The following is a 23,009-nucleotide window of genomic DNA, read 5'->3' as shown; positions in this document are numbered from 1 at the left end:
TGCCATTGCCTTCTCCATCAGCTCTTGATGCTTTGTCCTTTTTTCATTGGTTGTTAAATAGCAAAATATATGGGCAATTTTCCCAGAAAAACACATGCAAGCACATACCTAATTTTATGTGCAATTTCAGGGGGTTTAGTGTCCCCTGAAAATCATACAAGAACCCTCACCCTCCCTTCCAGCACCATGCTGGTTTAGACCTCATTTTTTTTTACCAGGACTATTGTACCATGGCTTCCCTAGCCACCACTCTTGCCTGCTTCAATGATATCCTAGAATGACCTTTTTAAAAAAAGAAATGTCATCTGCTGAAGAACCTCCAGTGGATCCTAGGATAAAGAGGAGCTTCCCTTGCCTGTTGCTCTCTGGTTCAGCAGCTGTCCACCCACTCACACCCTCCAATGTCTCCCCAGGCACACTCACCCAGGTGACCACTCTCTTTTGTGCCTCCTTTGATTACAGCTGTCTCTCCGATGATAGATACTTGCCTGTATATTTGTCTCCTCCACTACTCGTGAGGGGAGAATCCTTATTCACTCTTGTATTTCAGTATCTAGTACAGTATTAATAAATGCTTATGGGAGTAAATAAACAAGGGGGTGAAATATAGTCTCTGCTTCTAGGAACTTAGAGGGTTTCCCTGGTGGCCCAGATGGTAAAGAATCTGCCTGCGATGCAAGAGACCTGGGTTCCATCCCTGGGTCAGGAAGATCCCCTGAAGGACGGCATGGCAACCTACTCCAGTATTCTGGCCTGGAGAATTTTGTGGACTGAGGAGCCTGGCAGGCTACAGTCCATGGGGTTGCAAAGAATCGGACATGACTGAGCAACTATCACTTCACACTTTCAAGGAACTTATGTATTAAAAAGGAGAAGCAGGTCACAAACACTAGATCTATTACGCAGGGCACAATGGGACAGGTGCTATGGGAGAAGTTTTTAGATAAGTGCCTATGCGGACCTGGAACTATCGCTTCTCAGTCATGGGTTAGGATGACCCTCAGATCACTACAGGGTTTGTTTTAAGGTGCTAATGTTATGGGTGTTTCTTCTCTCAGTTTTTCCCACTTTCAGATGTTGGGTTGTTCATCTGTCATTATAAATTTCCACCAGAATAAAGTTAGAGTTGTTCTGCCCAGGCAGGTCAGGTCTGAGGGATGTCTCATGTCTCTAACCCCCACCTTGTCATTCAAAAGGAGATGGGATTTCAAGGTACCTTTCAGATCCCAACCTTATAAATCTTGCATGTGTACACGCTCAGTCATGTCAGATCCTTTGTGACCCTATAAACTCCTCTGTGCCCACTGTAAACTCCTCTCTACGTGGGATTGGATTGGATGTGGATTGCCATTTCCTACTCCAGGGGATCTTCCCGACCCAGGGATTGAACCGGTGGCTCCTGCATTGCAGGCAGATTTCTTTACCATCTGAGTCATCTGGGCAGCCCCTTGTACATTTTAGGGCCCTGAAAATATGGCCAGGCCCTTTCGATGGAGCTGCTCAAAGAGGCGACGCAGCAGTCTTTTCCCTGACTTCTGAATGGGCAAGGGCATGTCCCCAGGCCCCGGCGTGGAGGCATGTGATGCTTCAACCCCTTTCAGCTGCTCAGTCTCTCTCCATTACCCGAGTGGGGACTGCAGGATTCTAGTCTACAGGCTGGCACTGGCAATGCAGGAGTAATTGGGAATTTCAGTGGTTACTAAGGAAAAAAACCTTTCTAGGGAGTGTTACAGAAACGAGGGTAATAAACCCTCTCCGGCTCAGAGCTGGGGAGAAGCATTAGCCAGTCAGCAGCTGCGCTGGTGAGCTGAGAAGACACCAGGTGGAGTGCCCTTCAGGTGTCTGCTCAGGTCCTGCCCAGCAGAACCAGGGGAAGACGCCAGCTCCTTGGCCTCGCGGGGGATGCTGTGGGCTCCAAATGGCATGGAGGAAACCTCCTGCCGGAGGGCTGGAAAGAGGCAGGGGCTGTGCTGCCTGCCTCCCAGCGCAGAGGACTGAAGGCTATTTTGGATTTCTCATACTGAGCTTTTTCAGACCCTGGGCGGCGGGAAGCAGAGCTGTGCATCAGAGCACACGCTTCAGGGGAGCTGCTCTGGGTAAACAAGGCAGCTGAGGAGAGGCCTTCAGGGCGATGCTGTCAAAGACGTTTAAAAACAGACACCTAGCAGGGGTGTTTTAAACACGAAGCAAGCCTTTTGAATAACATCAGTCCTTTCTTTCTCCGTCCTACTGGGCCCGGATCTTTAGCCATCTTGCTGGGCAGAATTAGGAGGAGTTGGGCTCACTCAATCCTAGGTAGACCCAGGCGGTGCTCCTTCACAGCTGAAACTCATCTGCTGAGGGAGGCAGGCACACCGGCAGGTGACTGCAGACAGAGCCCCACGGGCCCTCCGAGGACCTTCAGTGCACTCACAAACAGGCAGTGGAACACGATGGAAATCCCATCTGCCCAGGAAACAGGACACCTGCGTTTCTGCCCGCCGCCCGCATTTTTGGCTCAGTGAATCAGAGCCAGTCACCGGCTATGTTCCAGCTTAGAAAGCACAAGAATGCTTCTCCTCTCCCCCTTCAAGGAAATGCCTAAAAGGGTGTGTAAATGACTTGAGATGCTTAAGGAATGGCCGGAATGCTTGTGAAAAGTTTGGTGGCCCAGACAGTAAAGAATCTGCCTTTAATGTGGGAGACCTGGGTTCGATCCCTGAGTCGGGAAGATCCCGTGGAGAAGGAAATGGCTACCCACTCCAGTATTCTCACCTGGAAAATCCCATGGACCGAGGAGCCTGGCAGGCTACAGTCCATGGGGTCACAAAGCGTTGGACAGGACTGAGCAACTTCATTTATTAACAAAGATATGTTAGAGGAAGCCATCCTTCTGTTTCCAACCCAGGCTGTCTGCTCCTGTCACTCCTGCAGCCCCTGTGGCTGTAGGAGTCACTACCAACCAAATGATGACAGAATGTCCAGCTTTCCCCGGCCACCCTGGGATCTCTCAGCCAGGCCGCCCTCCTGGTCAGCTTCCAATTTCCCTGACATGAGCGTTCTGGCTTCTACAGCCATGTATTTTAAAAAAAAAATGTTTCATTTATTTATTTGTCTGCACCGGGTCCCGATTGCAGGACGTGGGATCTTTGATCTTCATTATGTCATCTGGGATCTTTAGTTGTGGCAAGCGGGATCTAGTTCCCTGACCAGGGATCAAACTCCAGCCCCCTGCATTGAGAGTGTGGAGTCTTAGCCACTGGACCAACCAGGGAAGTCCCAACAACTGTGTATTGTTATCTCCTGAGAACAGTTAATACAGCATATGGTATTAAGTAGGCATGCGGTAAGGGCTTCCCAGGTGATACCAGTGGTAAAGAATCCGCCGCCGATTCAGGAGACATAAGAGACGCGGGTTCCATGCCTGGGTCGGGAAGACTCCCTGGAGGAAGGCACAGCCATCCACTGCAGTACACTTACCTGGAGAATCCCCATGGACAGAGGAGCCTGGCGGGCTATAGTCTGAGGGGTCGCACAGAGTAGGACACGACTGAAGTGACTTAGCGTGCAAGCAGGTAATAGAAGATTGGTGTGTGAATTTAGTTGCCGGGTTTAGAGCTGGAAATATATATATATCTCTCTCTCGGAGAAGGCAATGGCACCCCACTCCAGTACTGTTGCCCGGAAAATCCCATGGACGGAGGAGCCTGGTGGGCTGCAGTCCATGGGGTCGCTAAGGGTCGGACATGACTGAGCGACTTCACTTTCACTTTCCTGCATTGGAGAAGGAAATGGCAACCCACTCCAGTGTTCTTGCCTGGAGAATCCCAGGGACAGGGGAGCCTGGTGGGCTGCCGTCTCTGGGGTCGCACAGAGTCGGACGCGACTGAAGCGACTTAGCAGCAGCAGCAGCAGTAAGGGGCAGAAGCAGGACTCCAGTCCACGTGGGTTTGACTTCAGAAATTAGATCCAGGACCACATACTCGGAAGTGCCTGATGTGCTATGCTCCCTGAATATAATATATCCCTTGCGCACAATGCACTCCTTATAATATCCATGTGGAGTGAGGCCAGGGAGGCAGTCTGCCAGGGTCTCCCAGTTAGTGGCAGGGCTGGTGGACCTGGTCCCAGTCCCTTGGCCGCTGTCCTCGGGCACCTTCGTTACCCACACCGCCTCTCGAGGGTCCCCACCAGCCTGTGTTCACATTCCAGGCTTGTCTCCAAGAGAAGCCACAAGTGGCAACTCTGGGTCAGATGGTGGCTGAGGGACGTTTGGTTTAGTTGCCCGGTGGGAGCCACACAGACAGGCAAATTTGTTCCTGCCAAACCGGGGGCTGGGCTGGGGCTGGGGCTAGCTTGATTTTTGCTGCTTCTATCCGCTGCTGCCCAGCAATGGCTCCCTCCCACCAGGGCCTCTGTGTTGATCAGAGGCAGGCCAAGCAGGCCTGGCCTTAGGTCCTGCCCACACCCTGATGGGCACTACTGGTGTGGTTAGCCCCATTCTCTGCTACCAAGCCAATGACAGCCTCCTGATCCACCTCAAGCCAGTCAGCACAACGCCAACCCAATGGAGCTGAAGGCCAGTGCCAGGAGCAGGGTTAGAGATGCCGTCTGGGGACTTCCTTGGTGGTCCAGTGGTGAAGAATCTGCCTTGCCATGCAAGGGATGCTGGTTCGATCCTGAGTCTGAGAAGATCCCACGTGCCATGGGGCAACTAAACCCGTGTGTCGCAGCTACTGAGCCCGTGCTCTAGAGCCTGAGAGCTGCATCTACTGAAACCTGCCTGCCTATAGCCGCTGCTACACAACAGAAGAAGCCACCGCAATGAGAAGCCTGCGCGCTGCAGCTACACCGTAGCTCCGACTCGTTGCAACCAGCCCGTGTGCAGCAACCAAGACCCAGCACAGCCAAAAATTAAATACACAAAAATCTAAAACATTTTTATTCTTAACTTTTACCAAGAAAAAAAAAAAAGGGCTCTCTGGCTTAAGTGATGGTTTGTCTTTTTTCCTAAAGTATGTGGAAGAGGAGGAGGGGACAGCCACAAACCAAGAGCTAAGAACTCAAAAAAAGCTGGAGGAGAAGGTTCTGGGCAGGAGGGTGCCATCAGTGGCCTTGAGGAAGGGCCCCTGGGAGCTGCGTCAGGCTGGCCTGGTTGCTTGGTGGGGGATGAATCAGCTCCATGGAGACATGGGGCCACAGGTGCTGCTCTGCTTGGAGCTCTCTGGGGAGATCGAGGCTCTTTCAGAAAGTGACAGGCTGGTTGTCAGAAAGGTGGGGGCTGTGTGCAGTCAGCAGACAGAGATCCCTGTGGCGGCCTGAGACTGGAAGGCCTGCAGTGTTGCTGGGATGCACAACTCCAGGGGCACTGTTCACACCAAGTTCTACAGAATCCTGGGGTCAGCGTTGGCGAAAAACTAGAGCAGGTCAAAAAGGATTGAAAAGACTTCTTGTCCCAGTGAAACAGATGAATGAAAGGAAACAGACACACACCTCATTCTTTTTTTCCTCCTTTCCCTGAACTGGCTTCTTTTCTGCAGATATGATTCCGCCATTAAAGACCTTAAGGAGGCTTTGACTCAGCTTCGAGGGAACCAGCTGATTGACTACAAGATCCTGGGGCTACAGTTCAAGCTGTTTGCCTGTGAGGTGAGGAGCGGAGGGCCCAGCCTGGGGAGTGGTGGGCTGCGGCTGAGGGGAAGCTGACAGCTCAGATGCACAGCCATCTGTTGACACTTCTAGGAGCCCAAAGAAGGCATTTTGCATCCCCTCCCTTGGGACTCAGATTTACCCTTAAGAAAAAACTCAGAACCATTTGCTTGGGGCTCCTAATGGAGTCTTCAGTTACCTGAATGCATGGATTTTGTTAACATGAGGCTCAAAGGACCATGTAGAAATGAGTTTGCTGGATTCTCTGAAGGGAGGCTTGGCTGGACATGAGTGTGTTGGTCTGTGAAAGTGTTCGTGTGTATATGTGTTAGTTGCTCAGTCGTGTCTGACTCTTTGCAACCCCATGGACTAGCTCGACAGGCTCCTCTGTCCATGGGATTCTCCAGGCAAGAACACTGGAGTAGGTTGCCATTCCCTTCTCCAGGGGATCTTCCCAAGCCAGGGATTGAACCCAGATCTCCCGCATTGCAGGCAGCGTGTTAACCATCTAAGCCACCAGGGAAGCCTGAAATATTCATAATAATTTGCATGATTCAGGTTGACAGGGTGTTTTCTCAGCATTATACTAACAAATCAAAAGTCACAGAGGTCTCTGCCCTAGTGAAGCTTCCTTTGCAGCAAAAAACAAAGCAAATCAAAAGACAACAACAAAACAAAGAAACAAAATCACAGGTTCACTCTCCATGCAGAAACTGCTTTACCCTGGCTCGGTTCCAAAGTTCACACACTTTGCGATGAATGGTGTGGCCTCGTGTACTTGGTTAATACCCAGAGAAAGAGTGAGGATCATTTAGCACCAACCTGTACCCTCCTGGTCAAAGAACAGCTCAGAGCACACAGTTAGGAAAGGTCTTCGCAGAAGGGTATCATGTTCTATATCACCAAGATGGAGATACATGACTGGCTTTCATGTTCATGTACAGGTTCATGTACTTTTCCAGCCAACCCTCCCCACTCTCATTCTAAACCCCTAATATACACCAGTAACTTTAAAACTAATATCCCTGCAAACATAGATTTTTACTTAGCAGAATCAGTGGAAAAAAGCCCCCTTGCTTGAGTTTCTCAGGCAGAAGAAGCCCAGTGTTCCCAGGGTCACTCAGGGCTAATAATAGAGTCCACAGCTGCCTGTGCCCCTGGGGACACGTGTCTCCGTCCAGCCCCGCCACAGGATAGCAACTTCAGTTCTCCTTGTCTAGGGAAATGAGGCTCTTTGGTGGGCTGGCGTTAGGCCAGCTTCCAGTGTGCAGTCTCTCAACTGTGGTCCTTTTGATGTGTTGGACAAGTTCATTCTTTGTTCTGGGGACTGGCCTGTGCCTCGTAGGATGTTGAGCTACATCCCCGGCTTATACTCACTAGATGCCTGTAGCAACCCATTCCCAGGGTGACAATCGAAAATATCTCTAGACATTGTGGGTCACCCCAGATTGAGAATCATTTACACTAATTAAAGGGTTGAGGGACCAAGAAGCTCTGGAGAAAGCATCCTAAAAAAGTGGCATCAAAGCAGAACTCCATGGGAGGAATGTTCCCCCTGCAGCTGGAGTTGAAATGACCCAGGGGGCAGGAAATCCTGGCTGTGCCGTCCTCTCTGCCAGGGAGGCTGGACTTTTCAGGGTCCCATCTGCCACCTGGGACACTTCAGTCACTTCACTAATTATAAGACCACCCCTCCCTTCCCATCAGAATTCTGAGAAATCATACCAGAAAAGAGTCTCAGGCTTTTCCCAGTCATGGAGTCATAAAAACCTGTTGCTAGAGAAGGTCTTAAGAGTAGGTGTCTGAGAACCAAGCGGGAAGTTTTAAATGGCCTCAAGGTCTCCTTTCTTCCTGCATGCATGTTCACGGGGGTGGATCAGGCCAGTCAAGCATGTTTGCAGGCAGCAACAGCTCCCTGAGGCTAAAAATAGCCCAGGAAGGGAGTCTAGTTCTCCGCTTCTGGGCTTGGTCCCCGTCCCCGTCGTTCAGCACCAGCCAACTAACTATGGGAGAACCAGCCTTGCCACCATACATGTTGTTCAGTTGCTCAGTCGTGTCTGACTCTCTATGACCCCATGGACTGCAGCCCGCCAGGCTTCCCTGTCCTTCACTAGGTCCCAGAGTTTGTTCAAACTCATGTCCATTGAGATGATGATGCCATCCAACCATCTCATCCTCTGTCACCCCCTTCACCGCCTGCCCTTAATCTTTCCCAGCATCAGGGTCTTTTCCAATGAGTCAGCTCTTCGCATCAGGTGTCAAAGTATTGAAGCTTCAGCTTCCGCATCAATTGTTCCGATCAATCTTCAGGGTTGATTTCCTTTAGGATTGAGTGTTTGATCTCCTTGCTGTCCAAGGGACTCTCAAGAGAGTTTTCTAGCACCACAGTTTGAAAGCATTAATTCTTCGGTGTTCAGCCTTCTTTATGGTCCAACTCTCACATCCATACTTGCCTAAATAAACAGTCCTCTTCTATTCTGGATGAGGCCCGGGGCCAATCACAGTGTAGGTGGCAGACTGGTATTGAGAAGTGTAATAGTTTTCCACTGTGTGATAGTCGCTCAGTCGTGTCCAACTCTCTGCGACCCCATAGACTGTAGTCTGCCAGGGATTCTCCAGGCAAGAACACTGGAATGAGTTGCTATTTCCTTCTCCAGTTTTCCACTGCTGAATAGCAAATTGCTGTAAAACAGAGTGGCTTCAAACAATCTGGGCTTCCCTGGTGGCTCAGCTGGTAAAGAATCTACCTGCAATGCTGGAGACCTGGGTTCTGTCCCTGGGTTGGAAATATCCTCTGGAGAAGGGGATGGCTATCCACTCCAGTATTCTGCCCTGGAGAGTTCCATGGACTATTGTCCACGGGTCGCAAAGAGTCAGATGCAACTGAGTGACTTTCACTTAAAACAATTCTCTCATGGTTTCGGGCATCAGGAACCAGAGGCCCTCAGGAGGTTGCAGTAGAGACGTTGGTAGGGGTGCCATCATCTGAAAGCCTGACCGGGGCCAAAGGATCTACTTCCAAGGTGACTTAGGTACCTGGCGAGTTAGGGTTACTTCTTGGTAGGAGGCCTCAGTTTTTTGCCACTTGAACCTCTCCCTAAGGCTGCCTGAGTCCTGTCATGATATGGTAGCTGGCTTTCCCCAGAGGAAATAATGATCCAAGAGGAACTGATACAGAGTGTTGATGTCTTTTCTAACCCAACCTCAAATGTCACATTATGGAAACCTCTCATTTGCATAATATTCTATTCGCTACACATTCAGCTCCCTTGGATGCGGAAGGGACCACACAGGTGGGTGAGTACCAAGAGGTGAGAATCACTGGTGCTGACTCGGAAGCTGGTTGCACTAAAGCAAGGACTTTGGGATCAGAGAGAGAGGGATCAGATCCCAGCCCAACACTTCCTAGTCTTAAACACCTTGGTGAATTCAGTGTCATTTCTGAGCCCCGGGCTCCTTCTCATCTGTAAAGAAAGGCTGAGTAGTTACCCTATACACATTCGCTAACACTTTCATTCATTTTTGCATATGTTTATAATGTCTGCTAGGGCTTCCCAGGTGGCTCCGTGGTAAACAATCCACCTGTCAACGGAGGAAATGCAGGTTCCATCCCCGGGTTGGGAAGATCCCCTGGAGGAGGAAACAGCAGCCCACTCCAGTATTCTTGTCTGGAGAATCCCATGGGCAGAGGCACCTGGCGGGCTATAGTCCACGCGGCCACAAAGATCTGGACACGACTGAGCATCACATAATGCCAGCTAGGGTCAGGCATTAGAGGCCCAAGGGGCCACAAGGTGTCAGCAGCCAAACACCCATGGTCACGCGTAATGTGAGGCGATTGGGTTAGGAGGAGCAAAGTGCTAGGGAAGGATTCTGGAAGCACAGAAGTGAGGCCCCTACCTTGTATGCTGGTTGTGTGGCTTAGAGATAATGCAGATAAAGTGCTTGGCCCATAGTGATGGTCAGTAAATCATATCAATGATCATGATAAAGACGACAGACAGCACTGATTTCCAGTGCTGATTTCCCCGAGTTCTTCATAGATTTAGCTTTGTGACTACAAAGAATCCCCAGATGGTATCAGTCAGCAAACCCAGCCCTGTGGTCTTCCCCCAAATCACATGGGCATTGTCACCCTCCCTGAGAAGGCAGGCAAGACCTCTGTGCTCAGCCTCCCAGCAAGTCCCAAGATAGTTCCGCAGATAACAGTGATGATAGTAGTGAAGAGCTCTAAAGCACCCACCACGTGCCAATTAAACACAGTGCTTTACATGAATTCTTCATTCCTTACAAAAATCTGGAGGCAGGAAACGTTATTATCATCATTTTATAATAATGAGGCCACATAGCAGAAAATAGCCCTGGGATCCCTCCACTGCACTGCCTCCATGCGTTACTGCTTAGAAGGCCAACAATCCCCTTCTCCAACGAGGCCCCAGGTGACCAGCTGTATCTCCTCTCTGAAGCCCTGGAGAACCGCCCACACCCCACCCCAGGGCATCAGGCTGGGACTCCTATCACTCCGACCTGTGAGAAGCCTGCAGCAGCTCCTGGTCACTTAGTCATCCTCCATACATGATGTGAGGAGCCCTAAGAACTGGCTACACTGTCATTAAATAGAAGTAAGTTAGGGATTTCCCTGGTGGTCCAGTGGTTGAGACTTTGCCTTCCAATGCAGGGGGCGTGGGTTTGAGCCCTGGTCAGGGAGCTAAGAGTTCACATGTCTCAGGGCCAAAAAAACCCAAAAATCTAAAACAGAAGCAGTGTTGTAACAAATTCAGTAGAGGTTTTAAAAACAGTCCACGTGAAAAAAAAATCTTAAAAAAGGTAAAGTAAACCCTGCTTATTAGTTGCCATCTTGATTTCCTTCCACTCCAGGTGAAGCGTTGCCCTGGGTCTGTATTGGGTCTCTTTCCAGCTCCAGCGAACTCTTGCCCATAGAGCTTCCTCCTGCCCATATGACTACATTACATCTTGTTACTCCTAGGTTCTAGAATGGGTTCTGTGGATGTAGAACCCTCTATCTCTCCATCCCACATCGTCCAGTCTTTGAGCCCAGGACCAGTGGCAGGAGCCGGTCTGGGAGGCCACAGCATGTATTTTACCCCCAGCTCTTCAAGGGGCCTTGAACACGTCACTGCTGTCCATACCAAAAACACACAACAGCTCTAGCCCACTCCTGACCTCCTTGGTTGTTGAAGGAACGCACACGATGTTGGAGTTTTGCATTACATGGTGTTTTCTTCACACCATCCTTGTGTTAGATATAAGTCAGGAGCCATATTGATTGCACTGTATTGTAGATATCTCCAGGAGAGCTGGGGAAGGGAGAAAGGCCACCAGGCAACGTTCCAGGAGCAAAAAGTGAGAGCTCTTCCCTGCCTGGTCCCTAGATTCGGAGCAGCCTCAAGCTTTATGTTGTGGCCTGTGCTTTTCTAGGTGTTATATAACATTGCTTTCATGTACGCCAAGAGGGAGGAATGGAAAAAGGCTGAAGAACATTTAGCGCTGGCTGTGAGCATGAAGTCTGAGCCGAGACACTCTAAAATCGACAGAGCCATGGAAAGCGTTTGGGTGAGTGCGCTGGTGAAGCAGCAGGTCTGCTTGGGTTCGGATTTGTTTCTGTGCACATGTCGACTGGGAAGCAAAAATGTGGCGCTTTTACTTCCTCTGAGCTCCAGGTAACGCTGATCTTGGGGTCTGTTTCCCTGTGGGATCTTGAATGTGGAAGTCTAAGAAGCTGAGGCCTAGAGGAAGAGACAGCAGAGCCATCCTCATGCCCCTCCAAGGGGGCTCTGGTGGGGGACCGGGGGCAGCACCCAATGGCAGAGGCTGTGCCCGCTTGCTTACCCGCTGGGTTCTCGCAGCCTGGCTCTGGGCCAGACACATGACAGTGCTCGAGAACAAATGCATTGATTATAGGAACAAATGGTGGGAAGTTGAGTTTGAGCACATGTAGGGATGAAGCTTGTTCTAAATCATATTTTTAAACACCAGGAACAAGGGGGCATAAGTCAGTCTGTACATATCTGTCCATGGCTGCGGACAGCAGCCCCAAGAGAGCATGGTCATGGGCCTCGCTCGGGTCCTGGGCCACCCATGTCAGGAGTGACAGCCCTCCGTGAGCCTCACAGAGTGGGGGGGGGGGGGGCAGCCCCTCTAGGAAAAGAGGGTGCTGGGCAAACAGCACCCACAGACATCTCGGTATAAGGTGACAGTGAAACCAAATGGCCCTCCCCGACACACTAAGAAGTCCAGCCCTGCATGTGGAGAAAAAGCGCTCTTGCGAGGTTCTCTCAATGGATCCGGGCATCTGTTCAGTGAGGGACCAGGGTCATCACCCCCATTTTACAGGTAGGAAAAGACTCTGTCCTCTGTGTTTTAGAAACAGAAGCTGTATGAGCCGGTGGTGATCCCTGTGGGCAGGCTCTTTCGGCCGAACGAGAAGCAAGTGGCTCAGCTGGTCAAGAAGGATTACCTAGGCAAGGCCACGGTGAGTGAGGCCACTCGGTGTCCCCTGAGCCCCCTCTTGCATGAGCCCTGTGGACTGAGGGCAAGGGGACCCTGGAGGAAGGGGTGCCTGCCTCTGGTTCTGTCCTGGGGAGGCAGCTTCTAACCTAAGGGTTGACAAGCCCATCCTTAGCCACCGTCCACCTCTGGAACCAAGTCCCTGTGAGAACAGATCCAGGGTGTGAGGAAGGGATCTTGGGGAGGACAAAGAAGGACGGGCACACAGAGCCAGCACAGCCCTCACACCTCCCTCTCTGAATTTCAGGTGGTGGCCTCTGTGGTAGACCAGGACAGCTTCTCGGGGTTTGCCCCACTGCAGCCGCAGGTGAGGTGGTCCTGCCCTTCTCCACGGGTCTCCAGGGCTCTCTGGGAAAGAGCCAGCTTGGGCAGAGTGCCTGTGCTGAGCGGCCTCATTTTCAGGGCTCTTTTAGCTGAGCTTTCAGTCTGTGGAGGGTGTATGCCTGGCCATGCTTGGTCAGGGATCCCACAGCTGGAAGGGGAACAAGATCATATCCTTGGGTGTCATCTCAAGTCCTCGGGAGCCAGCCCTCCATTTCCCCTTCAAATGCCTGCCTTCGCTTCTCTGAAGTTCCAAGAGAGCTCAGCGTGTCTCATCTCTCCCGAAGCCTTGACCATTCTCTCAGAAAACTGAAACACAGCCATGGAAGGCTTTTGCTCGTTGTCCCTTCTCAGACACAGGACACAGGGGGAGCTCTTCTGGCTGCACCCATCGGCCGCAGGCAGCAATCCCCTCAGGAACATGGGCAGGGGTCCCCAGGGTGAACCATCTTTCCCCCAGGGTGGGCTCAGAGACCGGTTCCAGATAGACTAGATGCCAGTGGGTCTGGAATGTGAAGGTGGCACTTCCTTGTGAAGAGAAGTGGGTCGTGCCGGCTGAGGACAGTTCCAGCTCTGTGGCAACAGAACCAGTATGGGCAGGGGCGTTAGTCCACGCGAGCACAGGGAGGGGTTTCTGAGTGTGCTGGTCCCACGGTCCAGTGTGCACACGCCTGGTCACTCTGAGGGCTGTGCTGGCAGCCTCCCAGGGTCAGAGAGTTGACTGCTGGCCCAGAAGGCAACCAAGGCTGGGGCATCGGAGGCTAAGAGGAACAGAGGAGGAGAGCAAGAGAGGCAAGATTCTTTGACCTCTCTCTTCATCAGAGAGTTGAAGAAAGCCTTGCAGGACTCCCTTGGGCTTTGGGGCACCCAGGGAACTCCCAGAGGGGAAAAAGCCCAGATAACTGGTCTCCATAGGACTCAGGGTAGAACAGGGAACATACTTTAAAAGGAGATTCTTACCTGACCTGTGGACCTTGAGTTGATTTTTATTTATTTAAAAAATTTTTTATTGAGTTATAATTTACACACCATACAATTAATTTACTTCACTTGCACAACCGAATGATCTTGGGTATATTTACAGAGTTATGTAACTATCACCACAGACATAGAGGACTTTTTTTTTTTTTTGGCCACATGGCATGTGGGATCTAGTTCCCTGACCAGGGATCAAACCCTTGCCCCCTGCTTAGAAGCACAGAGTCTTAGCCACTGGAATGCCAGGGAAGTCCCTTGAGTTGTTTTTTAACTACCCACAGATGTTGTGTGGTAGAGCAGATGCTAATTATAGAGCAGTGCTTTGAGAAACTTCCTAGGAGGGGACAGAGTTCAAGGGCAGAAGCACCCTCATGATGCCATGTTGCTCTGTGACAGCTAAAACTCCAGAAACCAGGTCTGGCTCAAGATGAATTGCTGTACTGGTGAAATCTGGGCCCAGGGAGCTGGTGGGAGGGGTTCTTTTCCAGTGTTTAGTCAGGGTACATGATTGCCTTCTCCCTCACGGGTGTTCTAATTGAGCCAGAAATGCAGTCTTCAATGTTCTGGTCTGGAAGGAGGCTTAAATTACCATTAACCATCTGTTCTGTCTCCCCTCCTTCCCTTGTCGTCCTGGCCTCCTTTATTTCTCCTGCATGTCCGATAGGCAGCTGAGCCTCCACCCAGGCCGAAAACCCCAGAGATCTTCAGGTAAGTTAGATTTAGACCAAAATGCAGGATAGCCAAACTCCCAAGCCTGAACCGAGGGCAACAAACGGGTGAAGAAGGTGAAGCTGGGGTCAGGGTCCAAACTGTGAGGAATTTAGCACATCAGGCTCCTCCTGCCTTCGAGGCTAGGGCGGAATGATGGTGGGAATGGAGCTCTGACTGCAGTGAGGCTGACGGTGGTGACCTGGCTACAGCCGAGGGGTGGCCCTGTGTCCCCAGGCCAGCGTGCACCGAGACAGCAAGGGGTTGTCGCCGAAGGACCGCAGTGTCTGTGGAACACCACCCTCTGAGGGCTGCACACAGACCTCAGGGTGGAGGAGTGGAGGGTGCCCTCCTCTCAGGAGGATCCCCCTCAGAGGCCAGGCTCCCTGGAGCGGGGAGAGCAGAGTGGGAGGCCAGAACGGCTCGTCCTTTCCTGTGTGGGCGCGTTTTTCACTCCCTGTTGGCACATGTTTTCTGAAGAAGGAAGAGGAAGGACTCGAGAAAAAGAAGCCATTCTTCTGTAAGAGGAGAAGCCAAGGATGACAAAACCTACAGCTTTCTTCAGAGTTATCTCTAAGTGAAGAAGCAAGCCCAGCCTCCCCCTCCCCACTAGGGAAGGTTCTAACAAGGAGTGGAGAGAGTGCAAAGCAACTAGAGAAAGGCAGGGGCCTGTGAACTCACCCCGAAGCTCCCCTGTGCTGGGGGAGGCCGTCTCCCCCACAGAGATGAATGCAGGGTCTGGAGACAAAACGAGGGGCCGAAGGGAAGGTAGCAGAGTGGGAGGGAAAGGGAACCAGCCTGGAGAGGCCAGCTGGCCGCAGTCACGCCTTCTGAAGTGGCTCAAATGGGACGCCCCAGAGCAGAGCAGAGCAGGCCTTGAGGAAACGGCAAAGGGGAAATGACATTATGTAAGGCAGAGCAAGGCAGCCTCACATCCCCCCACTGCCTCCCGGCCCATCTCCCCTACTCTCTGTCCTTCCCCCATGGACGGCCTCAGCTGGCTCCAGGGCAGGCATCCCCAACCCCTGGGCCATGGACTGGTTCCAGTCTGTGGCCTGCTGAGGAACTGGACCACACTGTGGGAGGTGAGTGGCAGGGAGTGAGTGAAGCTTCATCTGTATTTACAGCTGCTCCCCATCACTCAAATTATCACCTGAACTCTGCCTCCTGTCAGGCGAGCAGCAGCGTTAGGTTCTCATAGGAACTGGGCCCCTTCCCCTAAAGTCAAGGCGGAATATCCTGAAATTGCCACAAAATAGAAACACAGTCCACAAGAAACACTCTAAACCACTCCCCTGCCCTGGTCCATGGATAAACTGTGTTCCGTGAAACCCACCCCTGGTACCAAAAAGGCTGGGGACTGCTGTTCTAGGGGATTTCTGCCCTCCTCCCCCACTATCCTCCTCACCCGGCGGGTTCTCACCTGCCTGCTCCTTTGCACCCTGGCATCTGATTGGGCCCCGCCTAGACTCGGCCACAAGCACAGCTGGGATCCTTCCTCCTCAGAAGGGAAGGGAGGGCAGGGGTTGCAAGGCGTCATCGAGTGTTGTGTTATGTTGGGTTTTTTTTTAGCTCTTGTCCCACTGCATGTGTGGTTACGGAGCACATTCACATGCAGAGTCCTCTCGGGCCACCAGACAGGCAACTCCCTGCTCACGGTCACCTGGGCAGTTAGAGGTGGGAGTGAGGCTCCCAGCTCCGGGTCCATAGTTGCTGACCCACAGCATCAAGGGAGCAGATGTGGTCCAGGCTAGATGGTGGATGGGATCTCGTATCTTGTGTCTACCCCTCCTCTTCTCCCCACCCCCATCCCGCAGGGCCCTGGAAGGGGAAGCCCACCGAGTGTTGTTTGGGTTTGTGCCTGAGACACCAGAGGAGCTGCAGGTCATGCCAGGGAACATCGTCTTTGTCTTGAAGAAGGGCAATGATAACTGGGCTACGGTCATGTTCAACGGGCAGGTATTCAGAGGATGGGGGGGTGGGTGGGTTAATGGCACAGGATCCTGGCAGCACATGGCAAGCTTTTTGAGGAGCAGCGTCTGCCGCCTTACATGCAGGCAGCTGCCCCTCTTTCACCTGTCCCCCCACCCCTCCCCCGTCTCCGGGTGTCCTGCCCTGTGGCTACTGACGAGTGCATCTTTGTTTCCCACTTTCTGGCTCCACAATGCTGCACTGCAGAAGGGGCTTGTTCCCTGCAACTACCTTGAACCAGTTGAGCTGCGGATCCATCCTCAGCAGCAGCCCCAGGTAACGTAATGCCAAGGGCTGACCCGTTCCCTTCCCACCCCTGAACCCTGCCACCGACAGACCATGGAGGGGAGCAGAGAGGAAGACGCCCTGAGGACTCATTAGTCCTGAGCCCACCTTGAGTTGGTACCAGCCGCTCAGAGCTGAACCTAGGGATGAAAGAAAAAACCCAGATGTGCTGAGTGGAGGCATCAGCAGGTCCTATTGGGCCCCCAGCTCTGTGATTTCTCCTGGTCAGGGGTGACTTGACCACAGCTACAGCATGTGATGACTTAGGTCTTCCCAGATGTCTTCTTCACCAGGAAGACGAGTCAACGTGCTGGCTGGTGAAATCCATTCACCAAAGGAAATCTGCTTTAGAGCATTGAATCAGAGCAGACCTTGCCAGCCACTGCTTCTGATGCCGCTGCCACCCCCACCCCACCCCCCCCCCCATCTCGATGACCTGCCCTTCTGCCAGGCCTGGGGAGTGGTCTTTGTTGGATCTGTGCAGATGCCTGATGGCAATGGATCCTGTCTCTCTCTAGACTGTGCGACCAGTTGTCCTCTGTGGTGTTGGCCGTCCCTGGTCAGAGTCACGATGTCCAGATGACTGGAAAAGTTCTAAATGCCATGTAGATGAGAAGTGGCACGTTTCTTTTGAAGGGGCAAGGTGTAGAGTGAGAGAGTGAGCTTAGACAAGGGTCCTACCCTGCCCCCAGTGGGTTTCCAGTGTGGTAATTGGGGTGATTAGGCAGCAAGGGCTTTGTAGCTGGAGGGTTAGAATTCTTATTTTCTCATTATTATTTCTACTGTGATTATTTTCACCAGGCCCACTCTGCTTCCCATTGAATCAATACTTTCCTTCAGTTCAGTTCAGTTGCTCAGTCATGTCTGACTCTTTGCAACCCTATGGACTGTGGTACGCCAGGCTTCCCTGTCCATCATGAACTCCTGGAGTTTACTCAAACTCATATGCATTGAGTCGGTGATGCCATCCAACCATTTCATCCTCTGTTGTCCCCTTCTCTTCCTGCCTTCAATCATTCCCAGCCCTTAGTCTCCACTAAATGTCATCACCACTCCAACTTTTAGGAAGTTGTTTGCATCTGGCTCCCTTCCATGGTGGTCTGCAGGGTCTCCCCGACTCCTATCCCTGCCTAAGAACTGTGTCTGCATGAAGGTTCTCACCCTCTCTTCCTGTCCCCTCCAGGAAGAAACCTCCCTGGAGTCTGATATCCCAGCTCCCCCGAGTTCCAGTGCTCCTGGAAGACCCCAGTTGTCACCAGGTTAGTGTCTCTGGAGGACCATCCCGGGATTGGGTGCAGGAGTGCTCCAGGCTGCCTTCCCATGGAGGGTTGCTCTCCCAGCCTGACAGCATCTGGTTTCTTGTTCTCCCAGCTTATGATCATGGGGCCCCCGAGCACCCCATCTCCTGTGTCACTCACCCACCCCAAACACAGGAAAACAGAAGTCCTTCCTACCTGCCTGCTCCAGAACATGCATGGAGCATGGGTAAAGGCAGCTGCTTTCTGGCAGGCTGTGAGCATCCCAACTCAATCAGTCATTAAGTCGTGGGACCTTATCCCAGGAGGAAAGGTTCAACTAATTGAACCTGTTGACTTCAGAGCGGGGTGGAGTGGTTCTTTTCAAACGACTGAGGAGCTCTATCTAGAAAAGAAACTGCAGAGCCCTGGAGGATGGACAAAGGACCACGGGGCAGACATGAAAGGGAGACTCTCCTGATATGTGGAGACGGCTGCCCTGGGAAGTCATGGACTTTTGGTCACTAATGCGGGTTAAGCAGATCCTGAGTAAGTGCTTGGTAGAGATGCATTGAATAGGTGGTTTGTCCAGATCCTAGATCAATGACTGTCATGCCCACCTGATCATCAGAATCACTTGGGATGCTCCCCACCCCTATTTTTACTTTGAAAATATCAAACCTACAGAAAGGTTCAAAGTATGGTACAACATGAACACAAGAATATCTTTCACTTAAATTCAGTAATTGTTAACATTTTGCACCATGTACTTGGGCTGTTCCTCTTGTTAATGTAATTTTTTTTCTAGTTGCTGAACCACTTGAAACTAAGTTACAGACTCATGACACTTCACCCTGCACTTCAGCATCTGAATCCTAAGAACAAGGATGCTTTTCTGCACAAGCACAATATAATTGTTGTATCTAGGATAGTGTTAATATATTATATATTATTATATAATATAGATTATATAATTCATATTCAAATTTCTATTATCCCCCAATGTCCTTGACAGCTTTCTTGAATTTGTATTTTCTGTCTAGGGGCCCATCAAGGATCACATATTAACCTAGGAAGATTTTAAGAATGTAGAATCAAAGGCCTTTGATTCTGATTTTTTAGGACTGGAATCAGGTTTAGAAACCTGTTTTTCTAGGGAAAAAAAAAAAAAAATCCCAAGTGATTCTAATGATCAGCTGTTTGAGATCAGTGGTCTTTTTTGATTATGCACTGCTGTTTCCATGGTGAATATCTTTATACATACTTTTCTTATATAAATTATATGTGTTTAGTCACTCAGTCATGTTTGACTCTTTGCAATCCTATAGACTGTAGCCCACCAGGTTCCTCTGTTCATGGGATTCTCCAGGCAAGAATACTGGAGTGGGTAGCCATTCCCTTCTTGGGTTGGGAACCAATCCCAACCATAAGATTGAACCTAGGTCTCCTACATTGCAGGCAGATTCTTTACCATCTGAACCACTGGGGAAACCCCATAAATTATACATGTACTGCTATATTAATATATTTTATACATTAGAAAACATACAAAAGATAAAGGACAAATTAAAAATACGCAGTTATTTCTTCTTGTGGCCCCTGGCTCATCTCACACTCCCTGAATTTGTTTCGATGGAGCCCACTGCTTTAACTGACCTTTGGGAATCTTGCATGATACCACTACACCAGCAGCACTACTATTAACACTCCTTTGGGATCCCTCCCTAACCGCATGGGCTGGTGAAGATGTGATGGTCCTTTGCGAATTACCTATATGCTCCCTAGAAGCAGAGACCAGGTTCATTTTGTGTTCATGGCTTTGCCCTTCACATCTACCCAATGATTTCCCCCACAGTTTATTAAGGTTAATAATCACCCCACAGGTTAAAGCGTATGAAGTTGGGCGCCTGGTTCTAAGCGGTTTTGTCTTGTGTATGGCAGGGGCTGAGAGTGTTCATTCATCATCTTCCTTTGTTTTACTCTCACCTTCTCCATTTAGGTCAGAAAGGAAAAGAAGAGCCCAAGGTAATCTTTTTTTTCCTTGTACTATTTCAAGTGGTAGAGAAAGAGCGAGCTTAGGTTGCCCACCTAACCATTTCCACGGGTGGTGTCCTTGGATTGTAGAAAGAGCCCCAAGGGAAGGGGTAGAAGAGTTGTTACCGTACATACAGGGACCAGGGACCCCTCTCCCCCACCGCATTTGACAATCTCCCCCTCTTCCATGCACACACTGCCTGCTGGCCCATGGCTGGTGGGCCAGGTATCACCCATAGAAATTTTCATCCAAGCAGGAGTTGAGCTGGAGGACAGGACTCTGAAGGCCTTCTCACGCTAGTGTGAAACCAGGCACTTCTGAGCTTTTCCCCACCACGGGGGTACTTACTCCCTGGGATCCAGTATGTTGCTCGGAGGAAGCCTCAGGCACTCACAGATTCCTTCTGCTGGCTCTCCCAGCAGGAAATCAAGCTCAGTGTCCCCAAGTCCTACACACTCAAGGTGCATTACAAGTACACGGTGGTCATGGAGACTCAGTTCAGGCTCCCCTACAGCCAGGTCCGGGACATGGTGGCTAAGAAGCTGGATCTCCTGCCGGAACACACTAAGCTGAGGTGAGCTGCACATAGGGAGACGGAGGGTACAGCCGGGAGCCCGCTGTGGGCCAGAGGATGGGCCCGCCCTGCTGTTCTGACTTGCTTCTTCCTCATTACCTCTACCCAGCTACCGTCGTCAGGACAGCAATGAGCTGGTGCCCCTTTCAGAATTCAGCATGAAGGATGCCTGGGCCCAAGTGAAAAACTACTGCCTGACGCTGTGGTGTGAGAACACCGTGGTGAGTGCCCAAGGGCCTGTAAGGCTGGATTTCTAACAGGCCACTTCCTCCACAACACTTGAGCATTCACCCAGGGCCTGCTGGGAGCCTAGCCCTAGGTGTAGTGTTGGGAACATGGCAGGTAACAAGCCGCAGCTCTGGCATCCTCACCCGGGGTGCAGCCGAGAGAGGTTTTCCCACAAGAGCGGAGCAGGCCCAGGAGCCCACAGAAAGCTTCAGGTCCCTTCCATCTGCGGCCACACCTAAGGTTCAGGCTCGATCAAGCAAGGTTAGAATGAAGTCGCAGCTTGAGGCTGAGTTCATGGCCATTCTTCACCTTAAGTTTCCATGGGGAAGGACATTTGGGAGTGAAAAAAAAAAAAATAGCGAGTGTTTCTTTCATGAAGACGACTTGGATAACAACCTTTCACTAACAGCAAACACCTACTGAGAACTTTCTGTGTACTGCACACTGTGCTAAGGGCACTCTGTGTATTAATTCTTACAACCTGCATAACTCTGTGAGGTACGTATTGTTATCCTGTTTTATAATGTAGGTAACAAGGCAAAGCGAGGTCCACCTGACGAACATTACTCAGAGCCTGCCTATACTCTTGAACAGGGCTCCCATCCGCTGTTAGGAGTCAGGCTGCACAGCAGGAGGTGAGAGGCCCATCAGCAAGTGAAGCTTCATCTGTGTTTACAGATGTTCCCCATCACTTACATTACTACTTGAGCTCTGAAAGTGACAGGGAAAGTCGCTCAGTCATGTCCAACTTGTTGCGACCCCATGGACTCTACAGTCCGTGGAATTCTTCAGGCCAGAATGCTGGAGTGGGATCTTCTCCAGGGGAATCTTCCCAACTCAGGGGTCGAACCCAGGTCTCCCGCATTGGGGGCAGATTCTTTACCAGCTGAGCCATCAGGGAAGCCCACCTGAGCTCTACCTCCTGTCAGATGAGCGACGGCATTAGATTCTCGTAGAAGCTCGAACCCCAATGCAAACTGTGCCTGTGAAGGAACTAGGTTGTGTGCCCCTTACGATGGTCATCCCAAAACCAGCCCCACCTTACCCAACTCCAGGTCTGTGTTAAAACCGTCACTTCCATGACACCGGTCCCTGGTGCCAAAAAAGGCTGGGAACTGCTGCTCTTGAACACCTCAGTGTACTGACAGTAAAAGGGCAGGTTAGCCGTAGGCCCTGGGGTCTAGAAGAGCTAAACTGACTTTCCAGTAAGAATGAGGGAGTCAGGAGCAAAGTTCGAGGCTAGAAGTAGCAGCTACACGTTAGTACTCTTTGGCTTTGTCCCTTAGTCTCCCTAGGAAACGTTGCCATTTCTTTTTGCTGTAGATGTTCATTTTCCCTCCCAACAATGGTCCTTGAAAATCATCCATCTGCTTTCTGTCAACAAAGTTTTTTGTCTTTTATGTCATTTCAAATAAGTGGATGGTACAGTATATATATTAATAGTCCATTTCTTTTGAATGCTGAATGGTATTCCATTGTATGGATACCACAACTGGCTTATTCATTCAGCTGTTGGTGTGCATTTGGGTTGTTTCCAGCGTTTATCTAATGACATTAATTCTTCAACAAACATTTGCTGGGCACATGTCTCTAGATAGGTACTGGAAATATAAAAACTAGTAAGACACAGGCCTTTTTTCATGAGGGGAAGAGCAAGCAGATGACTACAAAGCGTGTGTGAAGTAAACTGATGGAGACACACAAGTGCTTTACTCTGTTATGTAAGCATTTACATAACATCGGGAGGGTATCTCACCCAAAAATGCTGGAGGGAAGTGGGACAAGTCTTCCTAGAGACTGAAATTGTCTTGAAGCTTATCCTGAAAATGGTGCGTAGTAATTAGCAAGGTGGAGGAGGTTAGGATGGATGTATTATATAGATGGAAAAAACAGGAGGGCAGACCACAAGAATCAGCACAGTGGGAAAAGGGGCTCATTGTTGATGGGCAGGGACAGCGGTGGGAAAAGTGTTGGAAAAACCACAGGACCAGAGAGAGGTAGCCTTGGACACTGCTGTGCTAGGTTGATATTGTGAGCAGGGAAGAAGATAAGTGAGGTCTTGCTCTGGATTGGTAATTTAAAGGGCATATGAGCGAGGCAGAGAAATCAGCTAGGCTGGCTGGTGGGCTTCCTCTGAGTAAACAGCTCCCGACCCACAATCGGGCGGCTGGGGAGTCCTGACACAGAGACCATGAGCCTGCAGTTCCCACTGCCCAAAGCTCTCGAGTGGGGTCCCGTTGACACTTCAGTTCCTCTTCTCACCTGCTTCCTGCTTTAGCCTTTGTCAACAGTGGCATCTGCAGTTTTATCTGCCTAGGGGGTATAAAATTGAATAGCTCCTAAGGGAATCCTTGGTCAGCTACTAGTTTTCAGCCACAAGTGGACTTTTGAGACCATAGAAATGACCACAGCAGGAAAGCTATTCCAGACATGTAGGCCATGGGCCCAGCGAGTCCTTCCTCCAAACCCTCATCCCCACAGCTGGGTAGTGGTTACTGCTCAGTTAGGGAAGTGTCTC

At 50.8% G+C, this 23,009-nt stretch overlaps 1 protein-coding gene across 2 annotated transcripts in view; it reads left to right on the top strand.

The window, feature by feature from the left end:
* NCF2 (neutrophil cytosolic factor 2) overlaps nucleotides 1–23,009 on the top strand; it is a 33,208-nt gene that overhangs the window by 5,695 nt on the left and 4,504 nt on the right. Inside the window, exons 3-13 of one of the 2 annotated variants that reach the window (XM_027565545.1) lie at nucleotides 5,520–5,628; nucleotides 11,068–11,202; nucleotides 12,014–12,121; nucleotides 12,404–12,463; nucleotides 14,120–14,163; nucleotides 15,981–16,122; nucleotides 16,342–16,410; nucleotides 17,603–17,678; nucleotides 19,654–19,679; nucleotides 20,112–20,263; nucleotides 20,373–20,484. In XM_027565545.1, coding sequence (XP_027421346.1) covers nucleotides 5,520–5,628; nucleotides 11,068–11,202; nucleotides 12,014–12,121; nucleotides 12,404–12,463; nucleotides 14,120–14,163; nucleotides 15,981–16,122; nucleotides 16,342–16,410; nucleotides 17,603–17,678; nucleotides 19,654–19,679; nucleotides 20,112–20,263; nucleotides 20,373–20,484 — 1,033 coding nt within the window. Of the gene's footprint in view, nucleotides 1–5,519; nucleotides 5,629–11,067; nucleotides 11,203–12,013; nucleotides 12,122–12,403; nucleotides 12,464–14,119; nucleotides 14,164–15,980; nucleotides 16,123–16,341; nucleotides 16,411–17,602; nucleotides 17,679–19,653; nucleotides 19,680–20,108; nucleotides 20,264–20,372; nucleotides 20,485–23,009 lie in introns of both variants that reach the window. The other variant, XM_027565544.1, reaches the window with a different exon arrangement.

The sequence above is a fragment of the Bos indicus x Bos taurus genome, chromosome 16 (assembly GCF_003369695.1).
Source record: "Bos indicus x Bos taurus breed Angus x Brahman F1 hybrid chromosome 16, Bos_hybrid_MaternalHap_v2.0, whole genome shotgun sequence".
In the NCBI taxonomy this organism is placed as follows: domain Eukaryota; kingdom Metazoa; phylum Chordata; class Mammalia; order Artiodactyla; family Bovidae; genus Bos; species Bos indicus x Bos taurus.
The sequence above is the reverse complement of the archived record's forward strand: the minus strand, read 5'-3'. Positions and strand labels throughout refer to the sequence as shown.